Raw genomic sequence first — 13,059 nt, 5'->3', positions numbered from 1 at the left:
GTAATCATTGTAGAAGTAAAGGATAAAACAGTATGCACACTGACAATTTTAGCAGTGTTTATGGAAACTGGGGAGAAATAGCCAGGTAATGGGACCCTGTAATGGTTGCATGTGGGGGGAGGGCTGTGTGGGAAGGGGGTGGGGCTCCGTGGGCAGAGGAGGTGGGGCTGCATAGGCAGGCCTCTGGGTTTGCACCCCCCTTCAAAAAAATCCAGCAAGCTCCCTTGTCTGGTTGCACTCGCTTTATTGGCCAGAAGGCTTATTGTTCGGTTCACTCTATTTTATCTGCCTATATAAGTTTGGCACTTTTGTGTGGAGCTAGCAGTGGAGGTTAGCAGTGCCCTGTTCAGACAGAAACATCTAGAAAGCATATTTTCCCTACAGAACCACCCATAAAACTGTAGCTAGCAGCTCTGTAAGTGCAATGCAACTGTCTTGTGCTTTGACAAGCACAAAACAGCTAGTTTATGCATAGAGTAACACTCCCATTAGAATGTAGTACTACATAGCTGAGTCTAGTATTGTATGCCAACACCCCTACTAGCCCTCTATAAACCCCTCATGTACTTCACCCTAGTAGCTGACCTACTAAAGGACCTGACATGAACACACAATTTCTAAGTTACTGTACAACCAGTTTGGTGGAGATGGGAAACTTAAGACAAAACAACAATTGTTTCATTGTCTCATGTACACTGACAATCACTTAATCTTTAAAGAAACAGATACAGTATGCAAGAGATGTACATACACAATGTCACTGAAGGGAAAACTCTCACATACAAGCACACAAAATAAAAAAAAATGTTGTCAGAATCACACAGGCTACACCCACCACTCATAGTACACACCACACACATAGATCACCTGTCTGAATCACACAGGCTACACTCACCACTCATAGTACATACCACACACATAGATCACCTGTCTGAATCACACAGGCTACACTCACCACTCATAGTACACACCACACACATAGCGCACACCACACACATAATGCACACGCCACACATAGTACACAACCCCACATAGTGCACACCCCACACACTGTACACACCACAAGCATAATGCACAACCCCACACATAGTACACGCCACACACATAGTGCACACTCCACACCCCACACATAGTACACACTCCCACTTACTACACACCCCATACATTGTACATACCGCACACACAGTGCACATTCCACACTTAGTACACAACACACACATAGTGCACACCCCACACATAGTACACACCACACACGCAGGCCAACTTATGATGAGGGACTAAAATACAATCTTCTCAAACCCCAAAGACCTAACATATTTTCCATGGGCAAAGATTATCCTGAAAAAAAAAAACACTCAACTAAAGCAACAGCAAACACCATGCATGGGACTACACTCAGTGGAGCCCAAAATACAAAATCCATAAGACAAGCAAACACACTTCCCAGGACTTTTGTCATAAGGGTCTCTATCGTAAGGCATACTGATGCCTCTCTGTCCAGGCTGAACAAGGAGGGGAAAGCTGTTAGTTGCCTGTTGGGATCCAGGATCCACCATGTTATGTACATTGTCAAGTCACTGTACAACAGGTGCCTGCATGATTCTGTCATTGTCCCTGTAGGTGTAAATGACCTGTGATGTACCTCCCTGGACAATATTAAGAGAGACATTGTAGACTTCTCAGACTATGTGACAAAGGCTGGTATTAGCTTAGCCTTGAACATCATTCTACCTTCACCAAGGATGATGACAGAATTCAAATAAAAAATAATCGACTTTAATAATTGGCTTAATTTCTGGTGTCATCCTGGAAGGAGGTGGTAAACAAACCATGTTGCTTTGCCAAGGAGGAGGGTTTTTACCTGTCCCCTCCAGGCTTTCAGTTATTGGCTAAAACTTTATCTGGGTCCATTGACCCTTTTTTAAGCAATGCCAAACTGGCAAACATTCTGACATAGCAAAATCAGAACAATGGAACCTTAAGGTGCTACTGGTCAATACCAAGAGATTAAATAAGAATGTCCACTCCCACCAATCTCTCCTTACCTTTGAGAATGTAGACATCGGTGCAGTTACCAAGACATGGTCTAAAATCTGCAGAAAGTATGTCGGCAGTACAAGACATCAGTGCTTTGAGAATATAGACATCAGTGCAGTTACCAAGACATGGTTTAAAATCCACAGAAAGTATGTCGGCAGTACAAGATATCAGTGCCTTCCACACATGTAGACCAGTAGCTCTACATTCAGGGACCAAAGATGGACATCTCTCACGATGTATAAATAACAAGCAGACCTCTAGACTGGTTCACCAGGGTGATGAGCTGGAGGTTCTCCATGTGCAGGTCACTATAGACAAGATCCTGTACCATATCTTACCCGGCTATTGGCCCCTTCTATGTTCCAGGAAACCATAGCTCATACCTAGACCTACTGTAGACACTCACCATTCAACTAGATACTTTACTCTTGGGAGATTTTAATTACCCATTTATAGAATGAAATTCCTATATGGCCTCAAATTTGCAGACACAGTGATTTCTGCACTTTGTTACCAGAAACACCTTAGAACAATTAGTGCATACACCCACTAGAGTTTTAAACATACTGGACCTGGTACTCACAAATATGGGAAAACAATGCCCTCTTCCCTTTGTAATGCCCTCCCTGGTAAGGTCAGATAACAAAGCTATCTCCTTTGAGATAAAAATCAGTTCGTTAACCCAAACAAGCTCTGTAAGAATCAGGAACTATTCCAAAGCAAACTAACTTTTAGTAAGTGATAACTTGTGAAATTTCCATGCTCCTACAATCCCAGAAAACACAGCAACCTATGCAGAATTGTTCAGCGAAAGTCTGTGCAACCATGTCAATGGCTGCATAGAGGCTACTGTACATACCAGAAGAAAGTAAAAAAGCAATCTCCACCCTGCTGGAATCCCAAATTAAACAGGTTATATAACAGAAGAAGAAAAGTCATTGCTAAAATTGGGAAGTGCAACACCCAAAAGGACCAGAACTGTCTCATAAGAGTAAACTAACAAAGCTAATTAAGTCAAAGAAAGCCAATTCTGAGGTCAATATAGCTTTCCAGACCAATGATAACCATAATGACTTCTTCAGCTATTCAGAAATCTCAAAGGCAGCACACAACAATGTGCTAAACTGGTGATCAATGGAGCCACATTAACTCAGCCTGAGGATGTAGTGAATCTACTGGCTGACAAATTCAGCACTGATGTAACCCCCCACTTACCACAACAGTCCCCCAGAAAATGCCTTAAAATGCAAACCCTCTAAAGATAATTATGCAGCAAGTTTGGGCTGTGCTGTCTAAGTAAAAATATGCAGCCTCTGTGATCCAAGTCCAGGCTGTGCTGTCTAAGTAAAAATACATAGCCACTGTGATCCAAGTCTGTGCTGTGCCATCTAAGTAAAAATGCACAGCCTCTGTGATCCAAGTCCGGCCTGTGCCATCTAAGTAAAAATGCACAGCCTCTGTGATCCTAGTTCAGCCTGTGCCGTCTAAGTAAAAATACACAGCCTCTGTGATCCAAGGCCGGGCTGTGCCATCTAAGTAAAAATACACCGCATCTATGACCCAAGTCTGGGCTGTGCTGTTTAAGTAAAAATACACAACATCTGTGATCCAAGTCTGGGCTGTACTGTCTAAGTAAAAATACATAGCCTCTGTGATCCAAGTCTGGGCTGTGCTGTTTAAGTAAAAATACACAACATTTGTGATCCAAGCCTGGTCTGTACTGTCTAAGTAAAAATACATAGCCTCTGTGATCCAAGTCCGGGCTGTGCTGTCTAAGTAAAAATACACTACATCTGTGATCCAGGTCCGGTCTGTGCCATCTAAGTAAAAATACACGGCTTCTGTGATCCAAGTCCTGGGTGTGCTGTCTAAGTAAAAATACACAGCCTCTGTGATCCAAGTGCGGTCTGTGCCATCTAAGTAAAAATGCACAGCCTCTGTGATCCAAGCTGTGCTGTGCTGTGCTGTCTAAGTAAAAATGCACAGCCGCTGTGATCCAAGATGTGCTGTGCTGTGCTGTCTGAGTAAAAATACACAACATCTGTGATCCATGTCCGGGCTGTGCTGTCTAAGTAAAAATACACAACATCTGTGATCCAAGCCTGGTCTGTGCTAAGTAAAAATATACAGCCTCTGTGATCCAAGTCCGGGCTGTGCTGTCCAAGCAAAAATGCACAGCCTCTGTGATCCAAGTCCGGGCTGTGCAGTGTAAGTAAAAATACACAGCCTCTGTGATCCAAGCTGTGCTGTGCTGTGCTGTGCTGTCTACGTAAAAATACACAGCCTCTGTGATCCAAGTCCGGGCTGTGCTATCCAAGCAAAAATGCACAGTCTCTGATCCAAGTCCGGGCTGTGCCATCTAAGTAAAAATACACAGCCTCAGTGATCCAAGTCCAAGCTGTGCTGTTTAAGTAAAAATACGCAACATCTGTGATCCACGTCTGGGCTGTGATGTCTAAATAAAAATGCACAGCCTCTGTGATCCAAGTCCGGGCTGTGCTGTTTAAGTAAAAATACACACCCTCTGTGATGAAAGTCCAGGCTGTGCTGTTTAAATAAAAATACACAGCTTCTGTGATCCAAGTCCGGGCTGTGCCGTCTAAGCAAAAATGCACAGCCTCTGTGGTCCATGTCTAGGCTGTGCAGTTTAAGTAAAAATACACAACATCTGTGATCCAAGTTTGGGCTGTGCCATCTAAGTAAAAATACACAGCCTCTGTGATCCAAGTCCAGGCTGTGCCCTACAAAATTAAAAATACACAACATCTGTGATCCAAGTCCAGGCTGTGCTGTATAAAATTAAAAATACACAGTATCTGTGATCCAAGTCTGGGCTGTGCCGTCTAACTAAAAATACATGGCCTCTGTGATCCAAGTCTGGGCTGTGCTGTTTAAGTAAAAATGCACATCTGTGATCCAAGTCTGGGCTGTGCTGTCTAAGTAAAAATACGCAGCCTCTATGATCCAAGTTCGGGCTGTGCCATCTAAGTAAAAATACACAGCCTGTGTGATCCAAGTCTGGGCTGTGCTGTTTAAGTAAAAATACACAGCCTCTGTGATCCACGTCTGGGCTGTACTATCTAAGTAAAAGTACATAACATCTGTGATCCACGTCTGGGCTGTGATGTTTAAGTAAAAATGCACAGCCTTTGTGATCTCCAATAATATGTCACGATACGTCCTGAATAGCCTTAAATATGCTGTATCAGGGCCATTAGAGTCACTATTCAACTAAAGTCTCAGAACAGGCTATCTGCTGTGGGATTGGAGTACTGCAGTGGTCATCCCTCTTCACAAGGGTGGTCCATCAATGGATCCCAGAAACTACAGACCCATCAGTCTCACTAGTCTTATATGCAAAGTCATGAAAGGAATTATCATGGGAATGATTAACAAAGGCATAGGAAACCTTCTGTCACTGGACTCAACCTAGTCTGGTTTTGCCAAAGGCAAATTATGCCTACTAAACCTGGCAGACACTCCTTTGAGAAGGTCACAAAGACAATAGATGAGGGTAAAACTGTGCAAACTGCCTACCTTGACCTGGCTACGGCATTTGATACAATACCCCACTCGGGCTTCATAAGCAAACTTACAGAACTAGGTATAAACCCCTGTATAAAAAACATTCAGTAATTAGCTGGCTCACAGACAGAACCCAGAAAGTTTGGATTGGTGAGCCCATCTCTACAAAGAGGCTGCTTACCAAATGAGTCCCTCAGGGCCCCATGCAGGGCCTGCTCTTCTTTGGCATCTACTTTTAGGAGGTCAAGGTCAATGCTAAGAGCTTCTGGCTGACCAACTTCGCAGCTGAGTGCAAACTAGGGGCCGTCAAAGAATCACCACAAGACACTAACATCTTACAAGAAGGTCTAACTCAGACAAATGGTCAGTGCCAAAACCATGGCTTAAAACTCAGTGCTAAGAGATGCATAATAGTAACGTTTGGGAAGTTGTCCACCCCAGGCAACTACATCATCGATAAAATACCCCTAAGAGTATATCCGGTGGTCAGAAATTTGGAAAGACATGTAGACAGTAACCTGGGCTTCAACCAACATGTGTCCAAGGTAGAAAAGAAATCATTCTATGTCACTTAACTTATAAGTGAGGGCATGGCATGTAGGTCTGAGGAAGTCATCTTACCACTATATTCAGCCCTTATCAGACCCATCACTGAGTATAAGGTCCTCTTTGATATGTACTTGACCAGACATATGCAACAACTGGAGCACCTGCAAAGGTTTGTCACAAAAAGAATACCAGGTGTGAAGCAAATGTCCTACGTGAATCGTCTGAATGCCCGATCTCTGCACTCTGTGCAATATAAACTTCTGAATGGCGATTTAAGCCTGGGTACAAAGCATCCTTGGATCCTGCTCTGATGGACCTATCCACAAGACGAACAGCATAAGAAATATGAGATCTAAGGACCTAAACGTTGCTTGCTGCATAAATAGGACATTCCTATTCTCTGGAATAGGCTTCCCATCCACATAAAGCAGAGTTCTTCCCTAATCTTATTCAAGCATAACCTGGACTAGTTGATGGGAAATTATAAATTTGCCCCTGGTCTAGCACCTATATCTCTTATGGACAGAGGCAGACATTAATTAAATCTTGCCCTAACAAACAGGGACCTCTTACAGTCACATCTAAGATACATACTCCTGGGACACATTTTTATTGCATGGCTAGGCTAATAAAGGCCCTTGTGGTCATTAGCCTAGTTTAAACCTATGAAACTACAGAGCAGTTGGCAGGCCATTATATTTTAGAAAATGGTAGGTTTCTGTCCATTGTCCAGTCTCATCCTGTCCTGCTTTCAATAATGGAAAAGCAAAACAAAATTAAAAGATTTCATAAGTGAACATTGTTCAGACATTAGAAAGTCAAGTCTAAATTAATGTATTTTATAAACATATGGATGGATTTGGTGTGAACATGAATTTTACTTTAGTGTATTAATACCTCTGTTCAGATTTTCACAAAATGTCCAGATTTTTTGCTTCACGTCTTTGGTCTGTTTTTCTAGCAAATGATTGAAGATTAATGTCCATAAATTATGACAGATATTTGAGTTTCAGACTTAATGTCCTTCAAATAATGGATCCTGATCCAAAATCTGTTATTCTATCAACTTTGTAAGTTTGTAAGAGCGTGATTTAAAATGTATCCCTGATTTTCGACCTTTATTCCCCAATTATTTTAGCATTGGCATAGTTTTGATGTAAAAGGTTGAAAGGTATGATGAGAACGTCCTTTTAAACGCATGGGATGGTGATTATATTACCCTTACTGAGAAGCAGGAATATCATTGGATTACATATTTTAGGGTTGATAAAACTTAAGTCTTAATGGTGAATGTAACCAGAAAATAATTGTAAAATCTAGATTAAGGAAATTTTTGTGTGCTTACTTGTTGTGTCTTTCGGCTTATCCCGGTTAGGGGTCACCACAGTGGAACTCCGGTCCGCTAATGTTTGGTAGTGGATTTTTACATGCCGAGTTGCTGGCCCTGGTGCACAACCTTCAACAAAGGTATGCCCATTCATGCATGCCTCCACATAGAAGACGCTCTAGCTGAGAATCGAACGGGACAACGTCTTGCTGTGAGGCGACAACGCTACCGCAGCAACTATGTATTTAAAAAGACCGTGTTTTAATTCTCTGTTTAGATTTACCTGTAAAAGCATGTTTTGTGTGAAATTTTGTGGAACTTTTATTTAATAAATGTCTCCTATATTGTGACTTATTTTGAGATGGAGTTATTTTTGTAATTGTTCTCTGCATTCTCAGTGGCCAGTCTCAGCCACCCAGTGCAGCAGGTTGGAGCTAGAAGTGCCCAACAGTGCCACCCCACTTTTGTGTCCAAAATAAACTATCCCTCCCCTGCTATGGAAGCAATGCCCTGCCATTCATACTACCTCATTAGTGGCCTTTAACCACTGCCAGCTCCAGTACTATGTCAGCATTAACCTAAACTCCACCGTGAGAGCATTACCCAGTCAAATGTTACACTTAGTGGAGGTGGTTGCAACAGCAGTACAGGCGAATGGAGCATGTTCAGCAGTCTGCACATGCATAGGTCTGACTTGTGCAGAGAATTATGCATGAGTTATGAGCATGATATTGTAGGATGTCAGTGCATCAGGCTGCCATAGGGATGTAGGCCATGAAGAAAAAATCACTTCCACCTTACATGGCTGCCTGAAATAATCATGTCGTAAATGAAAGAACTAGTTATGTGGGTCTAACACTAAAAAAATAAACTGTGATTCAAACAAACAAACCACAAGACTCACCTTTTCACCTTTAAAGTGTGTTGGGATATGCCCCCCAACCCATAACCCCAAACCTCTCTACCTTACGTAAACTAAATATGAGATTACTGTATCTCAGAGTGGGGGGAACACTTCAACATACTGCAATCTCAGATTTATATTCCCTCCATTTTCACTTTGTGTTCAGTTCTACATGTTACTCTTATTGGGTGTTTTTATCAACTGTTATAAATCTTATGTTTATTTAGAAATGTTGTCTTTTGTAACTTAAAATGGTGGAGCCTTTCTCCCTGTGCCTCTGATGAAATCGATACTGCTCAGTTAAGTAAGATGAAATCGATACTGCTCAGTTAAGTAAGATGAAATCGATACTGCTCAGTTAAGTATGATGACATCGATACTGCTCAGTTAAGTATGAGTTAATGAACGATGTTCTCCCTGTGCCTCTGATGACATCGATACTGCTCAGTTAAGTATAAGTTAATGAACGACGTTCTCCCTGTGCCTCTGATGAAATCGATACTGCTCAGTTATGTATGAGTTAATGAACGACGTTCTCCCTGTGCCTCTGATGAAATCGATACTGCTCAGTTAAGTATGATGAAATCGATACTGCTCAGTTAAGTATGAGTTAATGAACGACGTTCTCCCTGTGCCTCTGATGAAATCGATACTGCTCAGTTAAGTATGAGTTAATGAACGACGTTCTCCCTGTGCCTCTGATGACATCGATACTGCTCAGTTAAGTATGAGTTAATGAACGACGTTCTCCCTGTGCCTCTGATGAAATCGATACTGCTCAGTTAAGTATGATGAAATCGATACTGCTCAGTTAAGTATGAGTTAATGAACGACGTTCTCCCTGTGCCTCTGATGAAATCGATACTGCTCAGTTAAGTATGAGTTAATGAACGACGTTCTCCCTGTGCCTCTGATGACACCGATACTGCTCAGTTAAGTATGAGTTAATGAACGATGTTCTCCCTGTGCCTCTGATGAAATCGATACTGCTCAGTTAAGTATGAGTTAATGAACAACGTTCTCCCTGTGCCTCTGATGAAATCGATACTGCTCAGTTAAGTATGATGAAATCGATACTGCTCAGTTAAGTATGAGTTAATGAACGACGTTCTCCCTGTGCCTCTGATGAAATCGATACTGCTCAGTTAAGTATGATGAAATCGATACTGCTCAGTTAAGTATGAGTTAATGAACGACGTTCTCCCTGTGCCTCTGATGAAATCGATACTGCTCAGTTAAGTATGAGTTAATGAATGACGGAAAGAAAGAAGAATAAATAAATAAATGCAATTATTCTGAAGTTTACAGTAAGGATCCTCCAAATTTTAGGAACCATCCCTGCTGGATGATAGCCCTTGCACCACCCGGCTATCCCACTACGGTCTACTGCTTAAGGCAAGCTTCCAGTGTTGAACAGGAACCCCCCAGTGATATGATATGAGGTGCTGCACCTAAGTGCAGAGGGAGAATGGAGGGGTGACAGAGAAGTGGAAGGACCTGGTGAATAAAACGATCAGAAGGAAAAAAATCTATAATGTTTTTCACCATTTGGTCCGAAATGGGAAGCACGCGTGCATTTTGTTTATATTTAACAGGGCGTTTGGTCCGAAATGGGAAGCACGCGTGCATTTTGTTTATATTTCACAGGGCGTTTGGTCCGAAATGGGAAGCACGCGTGCATTTTGTTTATATTTAACAGGGCGTTTGGTCCGAAATGGGAAGCACGCGTGCATTTTGTTTATATTTAACAGGGCGTTTGGTCCGAAATGGGAAGCTCGCGTGCATTTTGTTTATATTTAACAGGGCGTTTGCTTATGCACATGCCAGAACCTCTGGCACATCATTGGTACTATGACAGCACAAAACAGCCCAACAGAACCTCAGAACTAGCCTGTCGTGAATGTTATCCCCAGACTTGACCCAGTCATTGATGTCACCCCATTTTTGCATAAGCATTAATCTATGTAAGTGTCACACAGCTTCCACGCAGACGTGTAGCTAGGGAATAGCGATACTGTGGTAGGGGTAATATTTATTTATCTGTGTGCATATGTATGCATGTATTTATTTATTTACCTCAATTTTTTTACCTGGGTAGAGCACTGATCCCAAAGGTAAATTTTAGCCTCAGTCTGAATCATGAAAACATGCAAAGTGATATGTACATACACAGAATATGAACAAATATACATACAAGTATAAACTTGTGGAGATAAGAATTAATATACAGAAGTGGAGATATAGAAGTGAAGTAGAGTAGACAAATAACATGACCAAAATAAAATTATATTAGTCAAGCTGAACAAGGAGTAAAGGGAACAGTGGGAGAACAGAATCAGAAAGGGGGAGGTTTAGATCTTCATTAAACTATTAGAATGCTTGCAGTGAAACAATTAGAAGAGGGTATCAGTTATCAAGGTTCATCTGAAAAGTGGCGAGGTATTCACCCTGTTTAATATGAATACATAGCTTATTCCAGGCACAGTGGTGCCACAATTAGCATTGTTGCCTCACAGCAAGAGGTTATACGGTTCGATTATCAGCCGGGGTACCTTTTGTGCGCAGTCTGCATGCCCTCCCTGTGTTCTCATGGGTTTCCTCTGGGTTCTCCAGTTTTCTCCCACATTCCCAAAACATGCTGCATGTGGATTGGGCATTCTAAACTGGCCCTAGCTGTGAGTGTGTCCCTTCTGAGGAAGGTTGTGTGCTGGGCTGGCAACTTGATACAGTAAAACTCTATTGCCATTTGTTCTGTGGACCATAGCTCCACTGTGGCGACCCCTAATGGGAGCAACCAAAAGAAGAAGACATAGTTTATTCCAGAAGTGGGGCAGGCAGTAGGGCACTAAGGGCAGCACAACATAAGGGGTGGGGTAACACAGGGTAAGGCAGGTCTCTGAGAGGGAATAGAAATATAGGTCACACAGCATGGTGTAACATGGGAGTGAAGAGGTTTGAGGTTGGAATGTAGCTTCATCTGTAGGTGACATATAAGAGGAGAGGAGAGAGAATATAATTCCTTTCATGTCCTGCTCAAGCTATTAGTAAGTGATGGGTGCCTTTTATATCCTTTATTTTGTTTCAGTCTGCTCTGGGCTTTGTGTTACTTGCATTTCACATTAATTTCAGGTTTTGTAGTCAGCATTCTAAAGTTGAGAAAGATTTGATTACATGGCACATCCAGTAGATATTTAGAAGCATGTTCTTGTGAAAACATTTGTCTTTATTGTATGTTCTGCTTTTGATGGATGTGCAATAACAATTCCGTATATGTTGTTCTGACGTCCTTCTTTTTTACTTCAGGTTAATCAGCTGGGAGTGTACAATGCATTTCTGGACAATCTTGAAACTGCCACAGCAGTGGCACAGAGAAGTACTCAAGCAGATGAGCGTTTCAAGAATCTGGCGGAGGTAAGGACTACACCTGCCCTGGTAATATGTTGTAACATGGCAGGTGCCTCAAGCATGTAATGTAATACACCATATTCATCTACCTTTAGAGCTGTACATTCATTCCAACCATCTGAGCAGAAATGCTCATGAACCAGTTGCACATTATCCGTCAGGAGAGTCAACAGCAAAGGATTGTCTTCCAGTTCTTCTGACAGTGAACCAAGTCTAACAACCTGATGTGGTGTTTCAAATACTGCAGTACTCACTGCACCAAGAACACTACAGACAACAAGGAAATCAGCTCACCAACAAGGCAGGGAGAGTAATAAATATGAGCAATAAAGGGCATCTGAAGCTGGAGCTAAAGTGTGAAGACACTCTCAGAATGAAAACCAATGTTAAATATTTCCCAAGGGAAGCTGAGTGTTATTTATTTTTTTTTTAAAGGCAGCATTTTGGAGGTTTGAAAACAGGTTTAACACATGGCACAAGTCCTGATGTCAGTGAGCAGGTAACAATTTTAACACAAGGTATAATGTCAGTATCTCACTGATGTGAACATGATGACTGAGGCCTCGTACATTACTAGTGTATGCATCTGTTTGTACATTACCATTGCATGCATATGTTTGTACATTACCAGTGCATGCATATGTTTGTACATTATCAGTGCATGCATCTGTTTGCACATTACTAGTGCATACACCTGTTTGTACATTACTAGTGCACACATCTGTTTGTACATTACGAGTGCATGCACCTGTTTGTACATTACCAGTGCACACATCTGTTTGTACATAACCAGTGCACGCACCTGTTTATACATAACCGGTGCACGCACTGGTTTGTACATAACCAGTGCACGCACCTGTTTGTACATTACCAGTGCACACATTTGTTTGTACATTACTAGTGCATGCACCTGTTTGTACATTACTAGTGCACGCATCTGATTGTACATTACTAGTGCATGCACCTGTTTGCACATTACCAGTGCACACATTTGTTTGTACATTACTAGTGCATGCATCTCTTTGTACATTACTAGTGCATGTATCTATCTGTTTGTACATTACCAGTGCACGCATCTGTTTGTACATTACTAGTGCATGTACCTGTTTGTACATTACCAGTGCATGCACCTGTACAGATTTGTAGAGCAGTGAGGTTACATCTGTTACAAAACGTTATGCCTTTTGGGTAGTGCTCATTTATAACTTTCTCTCCAAATGTTATGCCTTTTGGGTAGTGCTCATTCATAATTTCCTGCTTCTCAACTTCACCCCTTTATCTCTTCATAAATACTCCATTCAAAATTCCA

General features: G+C 41.8%; 1 protein-coding gene across 1 annotated transcript in view; it reads left to right on the top strand.

The window, feature by feature from the left end:
• Positions 1-13,059, top strand: part of LOC122814070 (active breakpoint cluster region-related protein-like) — a 1,143,696-nt gene that overhangs the window by 472,278 nt on the left and 658,359 nt on the right. Inside the window, exon 5 of the mRNA XM_044086683.1 lies at positions 11,649-11,756. Coding sequence (XP_043942618.1) covers positions 11,649-11,756 — 108 coding nt within the window. The remainder of the gene's footprint in view (positions 1-11,648; positions 11,757-13,059) is intronic.

Source organism: Protopterus annectens, chromosome 10.part0, assembly GCF_019279795.1.
Source record: "Protopterus annectens isolate FY-2018-M chromosome 10.part0, PAN1.0, whole genome shotgun sequence".
NCBI classification, from domain to species: Eukaryota; Metazoa; Chordata; order Ceratodontiformes; family Protopteridae; genus Protopterus; species Protopterus annectens.
This window is presented reverse-complemented; position numbering and strand designations above follow the sequence as displayed.